Consider the following 21,725-nt stretch of genomic DNA (forward strand, 5'->3'; position numbering starts at 1 on the left):
TGCAGTTAAGGGAAATGGTTTCCTAAAACCTATGAAAGCAGGTTCGAAAAGCAAAAGAGTTAAAGGAGCCTCTTAAGTTTGGAAGAGCCCCCAGAGGTCCTGTTACATGTGCTCTGATTGGCTCGTTGTTCTAACTTGGCGCTGACAGCTAAGGGTTTTGCCATTTTTACAGTCTCTCTCTACTGGCATGAAAATTATTCCAGGAAACTGATGATTCTCAAATTTGTAAGACCAAACAAGTCATTCTAATCATTTTTAGAAAACTCTGAAAGTGTAATTCTAGAAAAGGAATATTTTAAGAATTTAACCTTAACAGGGGAAAAAATGAGCCTTGGCTATGTCAACATAATGCAGTATAATGCTGTCACCCACTTGTCTGGGCATTCATTTCACAGAGTAAGGAGTGATTTTGAGGAATGATATTTCTGATAGGTTGAAAAAATTTTGATTTAGTTAAGCTCATTTCATTGGAATCTGAGTGAAAAAAAAAAAAAAGGTAGAGACTATCCCATGTAGGGATTGAGGTGGAGGAAAGCATTGTTTTAGGTGTTTACCATCCAGAAATGTTTATCAATAATACATTTTAAAAGAAGCGTTGAGGAGTTCCCTTGTGGCGGAGTGGGTTAAGGATCTGGCATCATCACTGCATTGACTTTAGTCACTCCTATGGTGGGGGTTTGATCCCTGACCTGGGAACTTTCACATGCCACAGGTGTGGCCAAAATAATAAAGTAAAAATCTTGGAAATAGTATCTAATTGGTCAAACAAAAATATGGTCATGGGTCTCCAAGATATATTTTATGGTTCATATGGAAAATAAGTTATTTATTTTCTTATTGTGGCAAAACACACATAAAGTAAAAGTCATCATTCAACCATTTCAAAGTGTTCAATTCAGTGGCATTTAGTAAATGTATAATGTTGTACAACCATCACTATCTAGTTGAACATTTCATCACCCCAAAAAGCCTCATACCCATTAAGTAGCGGTTAGCAATTTTTATTTTATTTTATTTTTTTGGTCCTTTGTCTTTCTTTTTAGGGCCACACCTGCAGCATATGGAGGTTCTCAGGCTAGGGGTCGAATCGAAGCTACAGCTGCTGGCCTACACCACAGCAACAGCAACTCAGGATCCAATCTGTGTCTGTGACCTACACCACAGCTCCCAACAATGCCGAATTCTTAACCCACTGAGCGAGGCCAGGGATTGAACCCACAACCTCATGGTTACTAGTCGGGTTTTTTAACCACTGAGCGATGACGGGAACTCCAAGCAATTTTTAAAAATTGAAGTGTAGTTGATTTACAGTGTGGTTAGTTTCATGTGGACAGCACAGTGATCCAGTTTATATATATTCATACCTATAGTATATATATATACACACACATATATATATTCCTTTTCATATTCTTTTTCATGATGGTTTATTGAAGAATACTGTATATAGTTCCCTATGCTAGAAAGTAGGTCCTTGTTCTTTACCTGTTTTGTATATAGTAGTGTGTATATATGTTAATCCCAAACTCCTAATGTATCCCCCACCACCGTGTGTCATTAGCAATTTTTTTTTTTTTTTTTTTTTTTTTGGTCTTTTTACCTTTTCCTGAGCCGTTCCCATGGCATATGGAAGTTCCCAGGCTAGGGGTCTAAGTGGAGCTGTAGCCACCAGCCTACACCACAGCCACAGCAACTCGGGATCCAAGCCGTGTCTGTGACCCACACCACAGCTCATGGCAATGCCAGATCCTTAACCCACTGAGCAAGGCCAGGGATCAAACCCGCAGCCTCATGGTTCATAGTTGGATTCATCAACCACTGCTCCACGATGGGAACTCCATCATTAGCAATTTTAAAGCAGATTCCACCCCCCCTCCAATTTACTTTTGAGGCACATGAATAGCTTTTGTTTTCGTCATGTTCAGAGTTGTTTTCAGAATTCATTAGGTGAATTAGGCCCAGTCATCTGGGTTGGGCAACTGTGATAATCTGTGGATGTGGTGATAACATGAAATCAAAAGTTTTCCCATTGTAGAAAGAGGACTTTGGCCCTGAACAGGTTGTAAAGACACCTTAAAAAGCAAAATAATCACATTATTATTTTGATAATAGGTAGAGGTAGAGGGTTCAGTTTTCCAGTGATTTGGTATTATATCTACCCTTTTTCTTTATGAAATCACATTTTTTTATGTTTATTTTGATTCTAGTGTAGTTATTTGCACTAAAAATGACTGTTTCCTGCCTGTCCAGGATTGAGCATGGTCTTTAATATGCTTTACATGCTTAAAGGGTTATTCACCCTGCACCTTTTTACACTTCGAGCCAAATGAAGTTGTAAACAACAACAGCAAATTCAATGAGGGAGGATAATTCTTTCTACCTTTGAGCTCAACTGTCTAATCCTCTGGTCTGAGCACCCTGCGTCACAGCTTCCCCACTGGGAACTCCCTTTACTTAGGTGTGGTCTCCCTCCTCTGCCCTTTGCCTCCTTATCACCACTCGCCTGAACAATGTTCCCTTCTGTCAACTAGAGTCTGCAGATTGAGCCCCCTCTGGGTGGGAGACAGAAGAGCAGAGCTTTCTGCCCATTTGGCCTGAATGGTTAGATTCCCACCTGGGTATTAGTGACAGATAAGGGCTTAAGGCCTTAACCTGTGATACTTAGTGATGGTTCATTGTGGTTGCCAAAGTGAAGGGGGAGGGAGTGGGATGGACCGGGAATTTGGGGTTAATAGATGCAAACTGTTGCCTTTGGAATGGATAAGCAATGAGATTCTGCTGTGTAGCACTGGGAGCTATATCTAGTCACTTAGGATGGAGCATGATAATGTGAGAAAAAAGAATGTGTGTGTGTGTGTGTGTGTGACTGGGTCACCTTGCTGTACAGTAGAAAATTGACAGAACACTGTCAACCAGCTATAATGGAAAAAAAAGAAAATCATTTGAAATCTTAAAAAATAATAATAATAAAATGAAGTTTCCTCTAAAAAAAATTTTTTTTTGAACCAGCCTTCTGAGAAGCTATATTACCCCACGAGGATGCCTCTCTAATGAAACAATTTGAGGCAACAGGGGAGCCCAGGCCGGGAGGGATTTCTGGGAAGGGGACATTCACCAAACTCTTATTTTCTATTTAGTATATTTACTGTTACAACACCCCTATTATGTTACATATTAATATTCCCACTTTCCAGGTGAAAAAGCTGATGCTGAAAAGGATTAAGAGACCTCCTCAAAGACCATGAGCTACTGAATACAGAAAAAGTATTCAAACCTAGGTCTGCCTGATTCCAAAGTTCATTTTCTTCCCAGCACAGCAAAAACACCTTTCTGGGACTCTTTTTTTTTTCTGGGACATTTTTAAAATTATACCACATGGTCCTGTATGCTTAGTTTACTCGTAAGACCAACTCTGCTCCTTTTAATTATAACTCACTCTCCCATGACATGAACTATTGTGGGAGCATTCTTTGAAAAATATATAGTATTAGTAGGTACCAAACATGCCTGCGTCAGTGTGAAATTCAAGTTTGGACTTAGAAACATGTAATAGCCTGAAATACTGGCAGCAAAATTCTGTAGGGCCTCACTGGTGTTTCTGACTAGTAAACTAGCTGCGTTTTAGTTTTTTTAAAAATCCAGGGAAAATGTAGAACACAGACTAAGTGAGAATGTTTTATTGGCCAGTAAATGACACGGGGTGGGGGTGGTGACAAAGGCCCTCCTCATAGGCAGACATGGAGGTGTCGTTCTAGACTGGGCCTTGCTGGTGTGAGCCTGGAGAGGTAACTGCATGTCTCTGGGCCTCTTACCTGAGGGGCTAGAGAGATGACCTCTCCATCTTACTTGCCAAGTAAAGCTCTCTGATTTGGGGGCTGGGGAAGAGAGGGAGAGAGGCTTCTCCATTGAAGTTTGTGTCTCCTACACACAGGGGGAGCAGACTCAGCCAAGGTGGCTCGTGGAACCTGTGGCCAGCTCTGGCTACATAATTTCTGGGGCCCAGTGAAAATCCAAATGAGTCCCCTCCTTCAGAATTATTCAAGATCTCAAGATAGCAAAAGAAGAGCATTAAACCAAGCAAGGGACCCAGTGCAACCGTGTAGCACATGCCTGGAAACACAGTGGCTTCTGCTGCGTGTTCCCTACACTGTGAGGAGGGTTGAAATCTGGTGGAGATCCAGGGACTCCAGCTACCCTGCTAGGAGGCTGGGACACCTCTGGGGTAACGAGTTCCTGTCCCAACAGTGAGGGGCCGCTCATCAAGGAGATGATAAGCAGCATGTCCCTTAAGCTGGCTTCCGTGCCTTGATGTGGAAATGCGCACTGAAGTAGCCATGCTGGACTGAGGGATTACAGCCTGTTTGGGAGCCTAGACCTTAGTGTTGTGAAAAGTTGTGAAAACGCCCCAGTGGAAAACCAGCAGCTGGTGGATGCCCTTTCAGAAGGGAAGTGGGGCAGGTCTGGTTGGAGAAGATGAGTCAAACAAGAGGAGCAGCGGCTGGGGCGAGGAGCTGTTTGGGAGCAGACAGCCCTCAGCTGTGGAGCGAGGTACAGGCGTGGGAAGGAAGACAAGCTTACCCATCCAGAGGTGTAGCACTGAGGATGGGAACACAGGAGCCAGCAAGGGAGCTCAGCTCACAGCAGGAGGTGTGGCCCCCTGAGAAAGGGTTTTTACTGCAGGCCAGGCAATCCCTACTCCATCAGAGCCTAGCACGAAAGCTGTTTCCCTGCAATGCGCAGCCTTGAGGTTGGTGGGACCTGGAAGACAGCATGCCAGGGGCACGATTCAGACCACAGCTCCCTTGACCTGGAGTCAGGACTTGAATGGGGGCTGGAATTCCACCCGATCCACAGGTGGGGCCCATTTCTAGAGCAATAGGTGTGCCATCCTCTTAACCTCTGTGTGCTTGGTCCCTGGAGGATTAGGAATCCCAGTGTGGAATGAGAAAACTGAAGCTGTGTCTCTAAGAGCTTAGACATCAATGCCTAAGAGAGCAAACAGAGATGCAAGATCACTTAAAGAAGCAGCCCCAGGTCAGTGGGGCCATTTAAAGGGACCTGACAGATCCAAATCACAAAGCAGGAGACACAGTGTGTCTGATGGGGAGACAGTGGCAGACCCTATGACTGCTACCCTGCAGAATTGGAGTCTGATTGACTTTTTATCCCAATTCTATGGGTTTCCACTCAGGGTTTGCCCAATCTACTTAGCGAGGTCAAAACAGACTATTCCAAAATGACCTGTCTCGAAATCTTTTCCTACTTTCTTTTCTCTGCCCAGGAGAAAACAACATATATTTCAGTGGTGCTTGTAGTTCCTGGGATCTAGTTTAACATAAAAAAAAAATTGGGGGGGCCACACCCGTGGCATTTGGAAGTTCCCAGGCCAGGGATCAAATCTGAACTGCAGTGGTGCCCCACACCACAGCTGCAACCTACACCACAGCTGCGGCAGCACTGGATCCTTAATCCACTGTGCCACAGCAAGAATTCCTACACTAAATTAAATAAAAAAGACAAAAAACATCTCACTTAAATACAGACCCAGAGTTCCCACTGTGGTGTAGGGAGTTATAGATCTGGTGGTGTCTCTGCAGTGGCGAGGGTTTGATCCCTGGTCCAGTGCAGTGGGTTAAGGATTGGGCTTGCTGCAGCTGTGGTATAGGTTGAAGCTGTGGATCAATCCAGTCCCTGGCCTGGCAACTTCCATATGCCATGGGTGAGGCCAAATAATAATAATAATAATAATAATAATAATAATAATAATAATAATAATAAAAGAAAGAAAAGAAACACAAGGCTTCAGTACTTCTAGCCTTTCCCCTTGCTAACCCTTGACTCAGGTCAGCCCAGACAAGGGAAAATCATTCTGACAAGCAGAGGCCACATCAGTTGCAAAGATATGTTCTCAACTTATACGTTCTAAACCTTAAATATACACTGTCACTGTAAGAACATTCAAATGAATCTGTGCTTCTTGTTCTAGAATTCAGAACAGAATTCATTTCACTTGGTCTGAATCAAAGTGCAGTACTATTGACATTTTGGGCCAGATAATACTTTGCTGTAAGGATTGCTCTGTACAGTTCAGGATTTTTAGCAGCACCCCTGGCATCTACCTCCTAGGTGCCAGAAGCGTCCCCTCCCCAAGTGTGACAGTCAGATGTCCCCTGGAGGGTAAAATCATCCCTAGTGGAGAACCAACTTAAATGATGCAGCTATGTCTTGGGGAGGGCAAGGGAAGAAAATGTATATAGGTTTATTTAAAAGCTTGTAGTGCAGTGGGTTAAAGATCTGGTGCTGTCACTGCAGCAGCTCAGGTCCGATCCCTGGCCTGGGATTTCTGCATGCTATGGGAGTAGCAAAAAAAAAAAAAAAAAAAAAAAAAAAAAAGGCCAAAGAAAGCTATCCATTGTTTCAATTTCTCTGTAACAAGCTATCATTTAATTTCTTTTTCTTTCAATTCATGTTCTCTCATAAGCTTAGGTTCCTTGATGTCATTGCATGAAAGCAATAGTAAGATTCTCTTTGAAAATGCTCCAAACAAGTGAATTCTTCACAGAACAGATGAAGTTAATCATCTACAGGGGAAAACCAAGAGATCATAAATATGCGCCTGAAGCATTTTGGTACCAGCCCAGTCTCCTCCCCTCAAGCGATGTAAGAGGTAGGGTGGAATGTAATTGTGGTTCAGCTCTTGGAAAACTAATTAATTATATCATAGCCCATTTGGAAGCAGATTGCATAAAAAGGAGGGAATTGTTCAGCCACAGCACACATTGCTCAGGTGAGGGCTGGATCCAGGAGAGAGGGTGCCTTGAATATGTGCTCTCTGGTTTAGAGTTTTCCTGGTGTCTTGAGTTTTCTTAGCCGATGAGCCTGAAATCCAAAAAACACTAAGCAAATTTCTAAGATGGCTTCCACGTAGCTTGCCCTTGAGAAGAAAGAGACCTTGTCTGAGTATTCCATTCTTTGGACACAAGATAGCCCAGTCGAGCAGATTCTCAGCTGACATAATGCAGGTAGGCGGTGTGAAGAAAACAGGAAATCAGATTTCCCTCTCTTATCTCTACCCTTAGATGCTGTGCCTCCTCTTTGCCCACCCACATCAGCACTGGCCTCTGATCTAAGCTTATAAAGAATGAGAAGAGAGATGCCCCAGACACACATGTATTCAGGAGTTGCTCTATTCACAGTTAGCCCTTGGGGTAGCTTCCTGCTCTGCTTGCCATGCCCATTAAAGGGGTTGGATCTATTACTATGAACAGGAAGAGAGATAACAAGTGGTCCCTCATAATAAGTGGGATGAAGTACTGATTGTTGTGTTTACTTTTTATTGACTTGTTCTCTTGACCATGTGATAAACATCATTCTGGCACTTTAGCCCATGTCTTTACAACAAGCCTGTAAGAAGGCATCTGAGTCTTATTTGACAGGTGAGGAAACACGCTTAGAGATCCTGAGTGACTTCCTTGGGTCCCCTAACTGGTAATTGACAATTGGAATCCTGCCCTTTGGGGGCACCAATTGCTTTGTCCTAAATACATCATAACTACCTTCTAGATGATGCATCTACATGCTGTCTAGATGAATCCTCTGACCCCAGTATTTAGAGTTGGACAACCTTTCAAAGCAATAAAAAGAGTTTGAAAATATTTTGAATACTGTCTCGAATAAGGTGATAATTCCATCAGGAAATATTTCTCCAGTGTCATGGGATAAAATGGTAGCCTGAGAGGATGTAATATATATCAAGCATGGTATTCATGCATAAGGCTGACACAGCATCACAGCTGAGAGGGAGTCTGGGGATTGTCGATCCAAACGCCTCATTTTGTAGCCAGGAGACACAGGGCCAATGAGGACCTGTCCAAGATGGTGTGATAGAAAGGGGAGGAAAAGAGCACAACTGGAAGCATCATGAAAGAAAGACTTCAAGGTGTGGTAGGTGGGTGGAAGCACAGAGAGAAGGATGAATCAGACTTAGGGTTGATGATGACACCATTGACCAAAACAGGGAGGACCAACCAAGAGGCAGCTAGTGGCAGAAAGGTGAGAAGAAAACACATTTGTTTCTAAAGAATTGAACTTGCAAAGTCAAGTAACTGGAAACTCCAGTTGAAGATTCCAGGACCTGAGAAGAAAAGTCATGTCCCAGAATCTGTTAGGATCTCTGGGTGAGAGCCCCACCTGTGAGACCCAGACACCCATGACAGGGCTCTGTCATGCTCAACAGTTTTTAGTCACTTAGGTTAAGGCGGAGAAGGGAAGGGATATTTGTCACGTCTACAGCCAATGCAAAGCAAAATGTCACAGATGTCAGAATCAACAGGTAAAGAAGCCAAAATAGCCGAAAAGAAGAACTGAAACTGGTATGAAATTTTATCAAGGATCAATGTAAAGCACTGTGTTTATGTTCAGAAAATCAGTTGCACACCTACAGAATTAATAACAATAATGTTATTAAATAACCACTTTTTTAATCTAATAGTTACTATGTGCCAGGACCACTATGAGTCATTGCTTCACAAAATAATTTATCCAACCCTTACAATAGCCCTATGGGATGGGTGCTCTTGTTTCCTCTATCCTTCCAGCTGAAGAAGCTGGGACCAGGGAAATTAAGCAAACGTTCCTAAAGTCACACGTATGTTAGTTTGACTGAGAAACACCATACTCTTCAACCAATTAGACGAGGATTAGGGAGACTTGAGTTGACCACACCTGTGTCAAGGACTTTTTCCATTTGTAAAAATAATTTGTGTTTGTTGGGGACTACAAAGAAAAATATACAAGCATTGACAATGAGTCAATTGTGAGGTTATTTAAAATATAAAAGCATACCATTTCCTTTACAAACTAGTTTTACCAATTTGAAAGGAATATAGTCAGTGTGATTCAGGATTGTAAATGTTGAAATGTTTACCTCAAAGTATAATGTTTTTATGAATAGGAATACTTATACTTACTTTGGAAGTGAGAACTTGGGTCTGAGCTGTGTCTCTTATAAAATCCAGGGAAAATCATGGCTTAAAATCAACTGAAAGGCCCTAAGTGTTTTTGGATTCCCAACAGAGACTGACTTCTGGTAGTGCCTTAAGGGGAGGGGAAAAAACCCCAGAATCTATGCTCTCACATTTCTGTGGTCACATACAACTTAGCCACTTCGCCTTTCTCAATTCTTCTGCAGTAGAAACTCTCAGGCTGACTACTCATCCCCAACTGTCCATCTGGTGGTGGGGGGAGGGTGTCTATTTGGGGACCTTCTCTTTCTCGTTCGTTTTGAAAATCACTTGTTCCCTTCCCTCCTTTTCTTGGTTAACTCTGCTTTCTCTCTCTCCTGGTCACTCCTTCTGCCTCTAGTCTCTTTTCAGCCCTGGGAACATAGCCTCTAGATCAGGGTCAACCCTTTTATCCTTGCCTGCCTCGATGGACACTCACTATCATTCTATTTTTATGGCTAAGAATTTAAGCAAATTCTCATGTAAACTTTGATAAACCCAAGAGTATGAACACAGCTCTTCACTTATCTGTCATCTAATGCCAAATAATTGCACAGTTAGGCCACCTTCCAGTTGGGACAGAAGCTACAAACCACCAGGATCAGGTATTTAATTTACCTATTCCTTGCCATCCTATCTAATTACAGAAGAGACTTAATATGGCACCTCAAGTTCATTGTGTTTACAATTTCACTTCTTTGAAAAGTTCCACGTCGACAGTGGACATTTTACCAAAACAGGCCAATTCTGTGAAAACAACTTAGTAACCAAGTGGGAAAAAGTTACTTCTGCCCGAGCAAATGAATGTAGTATATGATTATCCACAATACAATTTTGGTTTTCTACCCTCTAATCTATGGTTGTTTATCGCCTATCAACCACTCTGTGACAAAGCTGGACTTTGTCCCTGAAGGAGGGATCATAAAGTGATTTAGGTTCTGTTGCCTTTCTTTATTGAAATTCCCGTCTGGATTTCCTGAACGAGGTTCCAAGATTTAGTATAGCCCTACGTTATGGAATATCTCTGAAAAAGACCTTCTAAATCCTCTTGCTCATTTGAAAGAAACCCTAATATCCATGCCTTTTTGGTTTCTTTGGCAGGTCTTTCCAACCTCTCCTTCCCTCTCCCTTCTCACTGCCATGCTCCATGTCTAGGTCTGCAAAACTAGAGGCCTGGGTTATTTAACTGCCCCTCTTCCACTGAGCATCCCTGTCTTCAGGCACCCCACCACCACCCCGCCAACCCTGCCAGGCCATCTTGCCAACCTCCCTTAAGCCTGTTGGCATGACATCTGCAACAGTGTCAGCTGTTCTCTATGGGTACAGCCTTCACTGTCCTTTGTAATCTGGCCCCACCCTACACGTCCAACCTTGTCAGGACCTTCTGGTCCCACATGCCTACTCCACAGCCCCGTCAGGCAGAAACCTCTCCTCATCATCCTACATGTGGTCTGTATACAAGTTCAGGTCCAAGCCTCAGCTTCTGTATTTCCTCCTTCCCAGCACAGAATGCTTTCTCTCCAGTTCTCCAGCTTCTTTTATCTTACCGGTCTCTTAAAACCTAGTTCTTTATTTTGTTTTACTGAGGTAACATTGGTTTATAATATAACTTTCATGTTTACACCATTGTATTTCTACTTCTGTGTGTATACCACAGCACGCTCGCCACCAAAAGTTTAGTTTCCATCCTCACCACACAGTTGACCTCCTTTACCCATTTTAACCCCTACTTCCACCCCTTCCCCTCTGGTAACCACCCTTCTGTTCTCAATAGCTGCATGTTTGTTTTTATTTGGTTTGATTTGTTCATTTATTTTGACCAAACCTAGCTCTTGAAGCATCTTCTCTGTCAACATCTTTCCAGCAACTCCAATTCCCTTCTTATACTCATTTAGTCAGTTACTACTTCCACTGCTTTACCTGCCCCCCTGCCATGACAGCACACAGTGTGAGACCAAGGGTAAAACTGAGGAAGCTTCTGGTCTCCTGTCAGTGCAGATCGTACAACAGCTTCTACCTACACACCCTGAAAGGCCTGAGCGCCACCATGCTGCTTCCTGGTTCCAGACCGGCAGTTTCTTTCAAACGCTCATTTCCCAGGCACCTTCCGGGGATGCGACCAATATTCTAACTGTGAAGGGCTGTCCCTCTGCCATTTCCAGACTCATTTCTCTTAAATTTTGTCTCAAGAGCTCGAATGCTCTAGCTCCTTATCATGTGCGATAACTTCCTTGCTACACGTGTCCCATCACCATGAAAACTGAAGCTCAAGTGGTAGCTGGAATATAAAACACTCATTGAACCTTTAAAAGGTCCAGTCTCCAAAAGCCATGATGTTATTACAATAAGACGAAAAGAAGATCTTCAAAATCAAAATTTGGGAAGTCTTTTATTCCATAGCTCAGAGGAGTTTCTTGATTTCTTGCCCCCTGGGTCACTTCGGGTTCATTCTTTCTAAATGGCTTTTTATAGATAATAGTTCCACTGACATGAAGACACTGGAATCTAATCTGGATCTAATCTCCCCAAAGTACTTGTGATATACAGCCACAAAATAAATAAGAGACAGTACAGCTGCGATGAATACAAATTACTGTAACAATCCTTAACATTAAATAGTAATCCACAATGAAATATTTGAGTACTCAAATCAGACAAACCTTTCCTTAGAAAAGCTTATTGTATTCAGACTCTTCAAGCTGGCCATTGGTAGCCCTTGGCTTTTCTTTTTTTATTGTCTCTTCAGAGCATTACACTTTAATCCATCACTGGCAAAAGACACTAGAATAAGCCAACTCGTTCCCACAGATTTCTTCAAAAATGCAGTCTACTTCCCTATACCCATTGACAGCCTACTGCCTCAGAACTAGCAAAGCATTCCAGGATTTCAGTATTTCTGAGATGTAGTAAGATCACTGGAAAAAAAGGAGAAGAAGGAGGAAAAGTATTGAATGGCGAAAATCTTACCTCAGCTTCTGGCTGGCGGGGACAGTTATTTTATTAAGCTTGTCCATTCTTTTTGGTAATTATACAAGCCACGAATCACCGTCCAGTGGTAATGTCAGTGGTCCTTGGCGCTCTTTGGGAGTAGCATGGTAAGCCCTTGATCGCAAGGGTCCCAGTCACTTGAGACTGATTTCTGAGAGTGCAGCCTGCTGGCACACACCCCTGCACTAGGGAGAAGTAAAACTTGCTCGAGCACATAGTCAAGTTTCATGTTTCTACATAATCATGTGATCTGGGTAGCCAGCCAGCCAGGCTGATTACTCCACGTTGTGTAAACTTTAATAGTGAAACCTATTGGACATGCAAATGTCTCTCCAGCTGCTTTCTTTTATAACCAGATTTGTAACCAGGCCAGGGCAAACTGCTGGCTGGTCACTACTTCCTGTTGTCCTGAACACATGGAGTCCTTGTTTTCAGCAGGTGTCATTCTGTCTCCTTCCTGGGCTCAAGGAAAAGCAGAAAAGTCTATCCCATCTGAAGATCTCGTTGGGACTTTCTGTTCATTTGCATAAAGTCACGGATAAGCTTTTCCACAGAAAGGACCATTATATGAAAACGGCATTTTTTGGCACAGTTTCTCCTCGCTCCTCTCCCCCAAATGTTTTAAAATAAATAGCAAGATGACAGTGACACCGTGGTAACAGTTTACTTCAAGAGTTAGAATTCCCTTTTCCTGAAGATCTATGTAAAGTGGGAAGGACACTGCTTTAGGCAAGGTCATTAGGGGTAGGAACAGATAGGAGATGTGGCAAAGGGGAGACGCTCTTCACTGTGCAATGTGGCCTCCTTATCAGGTTGATCGTGTCAGGAGCTGTGCTGACAGCCAGATGCTTTCAAACAAAATCAAGATGTATCCAAAAGTCAGCTGACAACAAACCTAACAATCTCCCAAGTATGTAATTCTGACATCAGGCCATTTGGAAGTCCCCTGAAAAGTAGGGTGTCACTCTCCTCACTGCCTTTGTCCCCTCCTGCCCTCATACACTGCTCCCTTTCATCCCCTCATCAGACCCAGGGGTGTGCCAGACTTGGAAGTAGTAGTGGGTATTCCACGCACAGCCAGAGGGAACCACACCTGCAGGGGCTGAACCCTCCAAAGAGGTCCTCTTCCTGCTTGGAAGACTTGACAGTTCCTTTTACCTCTTCTGTTTTTTTGTTTGTTTGTTTTTTGCTTTTTCTAGGGCTGCTTCCCACAGCCCATGGAGGTTCCCAGGCTAAGGGTCGAATTGAAGCTGTAGCCACCAGCCTAAGCCAGAGCCACAGCAATGCAGGATCCGAGCCACATCTGCAACCTACACCACAGCTCATGGCAACGCCGGATCCTTCACCCACTGAGCAAGGCCAGGGATCGAACCCGCAACCTCATGGTTCTTAGTCAGATTTGTTAACCACTGAGCCACAATGGGAACTCCCCTTTCACCTCTTCTGAAAACTTCTGACTTGTGTGTCATTTAGAGAGCAGAAGGCATTTTAGGGTCAGAGAGGAAGAAAATGAGAAAGACAGTTCCTTTTATACCTGGACACATTTCCCTGTTGCCAGCAGGAATGCCCTGCTCCCCTTTGTGAAGTGGCACACACTTCCCACATGTGTCTGGGTGAGCAGCCTTCTCCTGGGTCTGAGGAACACACAGGACAGAGTAGAGGGCTCCCAGTTACCTTTCCTGTTACAGACCCAAGGTCTGGCTGAAGAAGGTCTGGGAGAGGAAGAGACAAAAGGAGAGAGCTGGAGGAAAAGGAGGAGGGGAAGGAAAAAAGAGGAGGAGGCAGAAGGTGGGAGGCAGCAGGTAATGGCAGAGGTGAATGTGGTAGATGGATTTCTACCACTATCCATCCAAATGTGGGCCTACTTCACAAAGGCGAGCAGAGCATTCCTGCTGGATTTCTTTTCTCCTGTACCTCTTCTTTGTACAAACAGAGGTTCTATATTTGTCCAGGTAAATCTTGATTATCCACAGTCATGTACTGCCTCCAAATTTCTAGCTCAACCAGATGTTCAGGAGCAGAATCATCAGGGCTGTTGAAGGGTGGGGCCCTTCTGCTTGGCCAAGCCACTGAACTGGCCAGGCCAGCAAAAGAGAAGATCATCTTTCATGAGAAAAATGTAAGCACTTGGCTCTTCCAGTTGTTTATTCTCCCCAAACAAGTAGCTCAGTTTTCTTGCAATGTATCTGGAAAGAATTACATCCTTTCCTCCAGTTCTTAACTGAAAGGAACTAGTAGACCAGGGTGGTGAAGGCACAGAGAAAGTCATCAGGATTAGGAAAATCAAGCTCCGGTGAATGGGATGATAATCAGCTTGTTCCTTCTAAATTATTGTAAAGGGCACCCCATCGGCCCCTTGACTTTTCTTTCAACCAACAGCTCTGTTCAGCACCTGGGCTGGCAACTTATTTCCCCAGAGAAAAAGAGCAAGGGCCACAGTTACACTTCTGCTTTTTCTTTTTACAGCCACTTGTCTTTCTTCTTTTTACTGTATCTAGTCTGACATGATAAAAATGAGAGTCTGCTTTTCCAGACTGGACATTTTACCCCATGTGGTAGGTAGCATAATAGCCATGATATCACCACTGCTCTGCAGCTGTAACCAGCTTCCCAAGAAGGTCAGTGCAGGCAATGGAAAGTGAGGACTAAACCACGTCTTAACTGATGACTCGTAAGAGGAATGAGACCACCCAACATGGTTTCCACAGCACGTGGCAATCAGCCTACCATGACAAACACTCAGTCATGATCTACATGGCACAGCGAACATGAAGATTAATTACTAGTTTAACAGATAAAAAATGGATAATTCCAACTGTAAAGAAAATTTGTAACTCCTATATACTGCTGATAAAAATATTTTCTAAATAGCTTGGTATTACCTAATACATTTGAGGACATATATACCTGTGACCCAGCATAAGATCATGACATAGTGCTACGACAGAAGACTAAAAATATACTATGTACACCAAGATCATGTGCATGAATTGTCTCTGAAGCACCATTTCTAATAGAAAATAAAACAACACTGGGAACAACCCAATTGCCCACTCACAGGAAAATGAGTAAATTAATTATGGCATATGCATGCAGTAAAGTACCATTCAATAGTGAAAATGAGTGAACTACAGTTGATCAGTAAGGATAAATAACAAAAATAATCTGAGCAATAAAGGCAGGTTAAAGAAGATCACATACCATGATTCCAGTTATATTAAGGTTGAAGATATGTAAGACTAATTTATTATTTAGGCCACACATATATGTCTAAATAATAGACATACACAGTTAGTTTATGTCTAAATAATACATATATGGTCAAACCAAGGGAGAGAATGATAACATAAAATTCAGGTGAATGGTTACCAGGGAAGGGGATTGGAATAAGGGGTACACAGGACTTCAAAGGCATTGGTAGGGTCCTATTTCAAAAGTTGAGTGATGGGTATATAGGTACCTATTGTAAGTATGAAATATTTTTAAAAGTTGGAGTTCCCGTCATGGCACAGCAGAAACGAACCCAACTAGGAACCATGAAGTTGCAGGTTTGATCCCTGGCCTCACTCAGTGGGTTAAGGATCCAGTATTGCTGTGAGCTATGGTGTAGGTCGAAGGTGCTGCTCAGATCTGATGTTGCTGTGGCTGTGGCATAGGCCAGCAGCTGTAGCTCCGATTGGGTCCCTAGCCTGGGAACTTCCATATGCTACAGGTGCAGCCTTAAAAATAAATAAATAAATAAATATTTTAAAAAATATATAAAATAAGATCTAGGCTAAGCTATGGTGCAAAGCCAGAACAGCGTGCCTAAGTCTCAGTTATCTCTTTGAAATGATGAGGCTTGAGAAAGAAAAAAAAAAAAAGACATTATACTAAAGTTTGGGGATGAGATCCAACCAGCTCTGATTTCTCTTGGGCTCTTTTCCTTGCATCCATTAATGACAACCAACAACAACACGCTTATTGAATGCTTCTCATGTTCCTGTACCATGACAGCATTCATTTTACATGTGAAAAAACTAATTCATAGGGAGGTTAAGTAACTGGCCCACAGTTATACCCATGTTAGATCAATTTTAGACCTGGAATTCAAACAGAAGCCTGTTCCCATAGTCTAAGTAGTAGTCACAGGGCTTTGCCATCACAGGCGAGATCTGTGATGTAGCAGAGGGCCCTGCCCTGATACCAACTTAACCATGACTTTGAGTGAATTACTTAATTTCCCTGACCCCAACTTCTCATATTTAGAGGATGAGAAAGGGGATTCAAGGAGGGCTCAGGCTCCTTCTTACGTGGCTTCTGGACACTGGCACAGAAACTGAATTCCACTAATGGAAACACTCACAGCTTCCAGAAGAGAAGCCTTTGATAGTCTATGCTAGATTGCTTCCCAAAGTGAGGCTAGGTGGTTGTGGCAGTTTACAGAGTCTTGGAAGTAGTCCAAGTCCTCACTGAAACTGGAAGGTTAGCCACAGTTCACCCTCTCTGCTCTGCCACCCACCTGCTGATGTCTTTTCCCCTGCCAGGCAGGGCTGGTTTAGGCAAATTGCCAAAGGAAGTAGGCAAGGTGTGGCATTGCTAACATGCACTGTGGCTCTATGGGTCTAATCATAACCATTCCCATGAAGGTCAGCCTTGTTATCATTCGTAATGTGAAGTCTGCACCTCAGAAAGGTGACATCACTTTCCTTAGGCCACCCATTCTTTCTGATCCCTGAACCGGGATCCTTTAACTCTCAGACCATTCACTCCCTTTTCCTCTGTGCTGGCCCCCTTTCTTGGGGGTGGAGGTGGGGAGTCTGTCCTGCAGGAACAGCAGCCCTGGCAGCTTTCTGACACATGCAGGCCAAAGTAGCAGGAGTTTGCTGTTGGTCAGGCCCATGCCTGGTTGGCTGGCCAGTGCCAGTTAAGGGCCCAGATGGAGAAAGGTTTGTGAGGAAGTAGGGAGCCTCGGTACGCCACTGGAGGAAAATAGCAGAAGAGGCCAGGGAAAGGGCAAGAGAGAACAGGAAGTGAGGCAGATGCTGGTAGTGGTCTGTTCTTCTTTGTGGGGCCAGGACAGGAAGGGAGGAAGAAGGAAGGAGAGAAGACATCTGTGACTTGAACAAATGGGCAAAGGCTCTTTGAAGCTCAAGGCTTCACTTTCTGTGAAACAAATCAGTTCCCTATTTTATCTGTTCAGTAAACTCAATATTCTGTATAGCACATTGGCCTGGAGTGCAGTATCCATATTATAAGGAGAAGAACTTAAAAGAAAATGGCCCAAGGATGGGTCCAAGTCCCTGGCTGGTAAGAATATCACAGTAGCCTATTGTCAGGAAGACAACTCCTGGCCTTTATGTCATCTTCACCTCCTCCCTTGTCTTCAGCCCTCAGAGCCAGGGCCAACATTTTCCACCCTCGCCCTTCTCTCACTCCCTGCCTGGGTCCTCACCTGGGTCACCACGGCTCAGCCTTCTGCTTCTTCTCTGTAGCTAGATCCATGCCCACTCTCATTCCCAGGCCATGTTCCTAACTTCTGACCCTTCTTAAGGATTCCAGAGGCTTTTCCTTTCTTCTAGAACCAGGTATGAGTGTCATTCATGGCTCTGTCACTGAGTCTCACCCTCGGGGTCATCATATTCCTCACTAATTCCCAGGCTTTGATCAGACTGGTTCTCTGACCATTCTCCTCATCAGTCACATGGCCCAGCCACCAGCCAGAAACAGCCCTCCAAAGACAGGGTGGGAAGCAGAGACATGGGGTCCTAGACAGTTGGGGCCATGATGAAGCCAGAGAGCAGGCAAGGGTGGAGAGGCAGAGTTCTCTGTCTAAGGAATGTGAGTGTCAGAGAAGTAGAGAGCCAAGATAAGGCTCACAGCTTCGGGGCTTGAAGTCCTAGAAGCCAGGAGAAGCCCTTTATAGCAGATGCTGTGGCTGCTGATTGTGGCTTTGTTTCCTTTTATCTGGTGAAGCTTGGCTAGTCTCCTGGTTTTCCTACCCAGGCCATCCATCTGGATTCAGAGGGCCCCCAGCAAAAGCAGACTTGAACAAATGGGGAGACAGTTCATGTTCTTGGGTAGAATGACTCAATGTCATGAATGCCATTATCTCCAGTTTAACGTATAAGTTTATACAAGGTGCCAGTAAAACTAGCAATAAGATTGTCTCCTCCAACCACACCAGAGACAAGTTGATTCTAAAGTTCCTCTATAGATTAAAACAAGCATGAATTGCCAAGAAACCTCTGACAAAGAAAATCAAAGAAGTGGAAAGAGATAGACCTCTCAGATTTAAAACACACTGTGAGGACCCACTTAAAAAAACAGCACGGTATTTCTGTATGACCAGTGGAAAAAAAGAGAAAGTGCAAACTGAAGGATACAAGGAGATGAAATGTTATGAATGTGGCACATCTAATGGGAGAAAGATAGACTTTTTAATAAGCTGGGCAATTGCAAAGCCACTGAGGAAAAGACAAAACTTAGATTCATACCTCAAACCATTCAATAGAAGAAAACTCCCATTGGATCAGAGATCTAACTGTAAAAGTGAAGCCATACCTGTACTAGAAGAAAACACAGATAAGTTTCTTTATAATCCTATTTATGACTTAAAATACAGAAGAAAATCAAAGAAAAGATGGTCAATTTAACTAGAAAAACATGAAGAACTTTTTCATGGCAAAAAAAAAAAAACACATTATAAACAACATCAAAAGACAGAGGACAAGTTGGGAGTAAAGAGTTGCATCATGTATCACAGATAAAATCATCTCCATAATGGACAAAGACCTCCTGAAAATTGAGATGCAAAAAAGAAAACTAGATAAAAAATGCGCAAAACCCATGACCATGAAAAGTGGTCCTTAAATGAATGAAAAGATGCTCAGGAGTTCCCGTCGTGGCGCAGTGGTTAACGAATCCGACTAGGAACCATGAGGTTGCGGGTTCGGTCCCTGCCCTTGCTCAGTGGGTTAACGATCCGGCGTTGCCGTGAGCTGTGGTGTAGGTTGCAGACGCGGCTCGGATCCCGTGTTGCTGTGGCTCTGGCGTAGGCCAGTGGCTGCAGCTCCGATTGGACCCCTAGCCTGGGAACCTCCATATGCCGCGGGAGCAGCCCAAGAAATAGCAACAACAACAACAAAAAAAGGCAAAAAGACAAAAAAAAAAAAAAGAAAAAGAAAAAAAGAAAAGATGCTCAATCTCCTATTAAAAGAAAGATGCTAATATATGCTGTTCTTCTCTATGCTGAAGAATGTGCATGTGTGCGTGTGTGTGTGTGCATTCATGTATCAGATTAGCAGAAATCTGAAAGTCTTATGATAGGATGCTTTTAGGAAAAAGGTACTCTTTGCTTACAACATGTAAGGGGAATTGGCAGTATCTAACACAATACATGAATTGACCTCGTAACCTAGCAATGTCACTTCTAGGACCCTCTCCTGAAGGTACACTTTCACATGCATACACACACAGCATCTGTAGAGAGTTATTTATTGCAATTTTATTTGCATCAGCCAAAATTAGAAAAACCTAAATGCTTTTCAGTAGGGGACTGGTTGAATAAATTTTAGTTCATCCTTATAACAGAGTTCTGTGCAGCCATAAAAATGGTTTGACCTCCAGGATATGGTAAGTGAAACAGACAAGGTCAGGACAATGTAAGTCACATTTAAAAAACAGGAAGATAGAGGAAACACACACACTTATTGTCAAAACAAATGTAAACCCTGGGATACATCATAAACTAATACAAATAGTCACCTATAGGAGGCAGAAGGGAGCTGGAAATAGAGCAGAAGTGATAGGGATGTAGATTGAGTCTGGATCTCTCTTTTCATAGTTTTGACTTTTAAACTAGGTACTGGTTTGACTATAATAAAAACAAAATTAATGCAAAAAATTTTAAAAGGCAAACTTTAGAATGCAAACAGAAAGAAGTGAATATAAATGGTAGCATGTCCTAGAAAAGAGCATTATTATTGACTTTTGAACACAGTCCTCTGTGTATCCTCAGTGAACTATATTCTAAGAATGAAAATGCGGCAAAGAAACCTCAAACCCTTTTTTATTTTTTATTTTGCTTTTAATAATAAAATGTATATCAAAATTTCTAAAGTGGTTTTTTATAATGTAGATGAGACTAGCAAATGTTAGTAGAACTAAGGTTTTTAGTATGAGGGAAAAAATACAAATATAAAATCAAAGAAAAAATTTGATAACGTTAAATTTAGCTGGCAATATCAATCTGAACTCATGACTTCCTAGCACTAAATATTGAAAGGACTTTGAAGCAGTGACATTCTAGATCTTAAACACATGAAAAGATGCTCAGTCATAGGTATATTAAGAAGAAGAAAGATCCCCCACTAGCAGGAGCTAGAGGCTCCACCTAGGAAGAGTTGATTTCAGGTTTGAGGCATAGACAATAGAAGATGGTTGAGTAGTATTCCATTGTGTATATGTATCACATCTTCTTAATCCATTCATCTGTCGCTGGACATTTAGGTTGTTTCCATGTCTTGGCTATTGTGAATAGAGCTGCAATGAACATGCAGGTGCATGTGTCTTTTTCAAGGAAAGTTTTGTTGGGATATATGCCCAAGAGTGGGATTGCTGGGTCATATGGTAGATCTATGTATAGTTTTCTAAGGTACCTCCATAGTGGTTGTACCAATTTACACTCCCACCAACAGTAGAAAATTGGCAGAACACTGTAAACCAGCTATAATGGAAAAAATAAAAATGATTATAAAAGAAAAAAAATAGACTATAGAAGATGAACCTGTAACATCTTGTGACAGAAAACAAGGAGGCTCTCAAAGAATAGTGGGTGGATGGGAAGGACATCAAAGACGCAGGAGCAGACCTTTGAAGGGGGCCATTTGAGCAACAAAAAAGAATAATGACTGTAGTTTATTTTAAAATGTTGAACAAATAAAAATCTGCTAGTCTATAATAATAAAACCAAAACCTGGAGTTCCTGTTGTGGTGCACTGGAAACGAATACAAGTAGGAACCATGAAGTTGTGGGTTCAATCCCTGGCCTTGCTCAGTGGGTTAAGGATCTGGTGTTGCCCTGAGCTGTGGTGTAGATCACAGACATGGCTCGGATCCTGTGTTACTATGGCTGAGGTGTAGACCAGCAGCTGTAGTTCCGATTAGACCCCTAGTCTGGGAACCTCCATATGCTGTGGGTGTGGCCCTTAAAAAACAAAACAAAACAGAACAAAAAAACCCCAAAGCCATTTGCCACAATTGGAGACAACTATTCCATCAATTCCTTACTCCTGGTAATTAATAAATTAAAAATGAATGAAGCATTTACCCTGACTTTTTTTTTAAGAGGAATTGAAAATCCCCTTGATTTTCTAAGAATGCTAGCTAATAAATAAAGAATGACAGAATAAGAAAATCATCATTTTGCAAATGCAAATAAATAATTGATTAAGGTGAGGATCATCAATTAATGGTAAAACTAGTAGGGGAAATGTTGAGGAACAGGCTGGTCTCAAGATAGGAAAGGCTCATCCCACGGGCAGCTCGCTAATTGCACAGGGAGAAACCAAGCTTTGCAGAGATGAAGTCTGGCTGTCATTACCTTATGTCATCAAATTCAGCCTGATCCACATTTCTTCCTGATGTAATGCAAAACTAAATACATCTCACCAAGACGTATTCTTGCCATAAATGTTTAATCTCAATCGAATCACTTTCTAGGGCATCCAAATTAGGGCACTTTTGAGAGTGAAA

At 42.6% G+C, this 21,725-nt stretch overlaps 2 protein-coding genes across 5 annotated transcripts in view; one reads left to right on the forward strand and one right to left on the reverse strand.

Annotated features, from left to right (window-relative positions):
• BLNK (B cell linker) overlaps positions 1-12,136 on the reverse strand; it is an 84,818-nt gene extending 72,682 nt beyond the window's left edge. Inside the window, exon 1 of the mRNA XM_001928233.6 lies at positions 11,970-12,136. Coding sequence (XP_001928268.1) covers positions 11,970-12,016 — 47 coding nt within the window. The 5' untranslated portion in view covers positions 12,017-12,136. The remainder of the gene's footprint in view (positions 1-11,969) is intronic.
• Positions 1-21,725, forward strand: part of DNTT (DNA nucleotidylexotransferase) — a 194,228-nt gene that overhangs the window by 112,300 nt on the left and 60,203 nt on the right. Inside the window, exon 3 of one of the 4 annotated variants that reach the window (XM_084994986.1) lies at positions 6,482-6,667. The exons of the other annotated variants lie outside the window; for them this stretch is intronic. The gene's annotated coding sequence lies outside the window, so the exon portion shown is untranslated. The remainder of the gene's footprint in view (positions 1-6,481; positions 6,668-21,725) is intronic. 4 annotated transcript variants of the gene reach the window in all.

The sequence above is a fragment of the Sus scrofa genome, chromosome 14 (genome assembly GCF_054392235.1).
Source record: "Sus scrofa isolate SSC_HxYL_T2T_F1_AM1 chromosome 14, Sscrofa_HxYL_maternal_Yorkshire_Landrace_v2.0, whole genome shotgun sequence".
NCBI classification, from domain to species: domain Eukaryota; kingdom Metazoa; phylum Chordata; class Mammalia; order Artiodactyla; family Suidae; genus Sus; species Sus scrofa.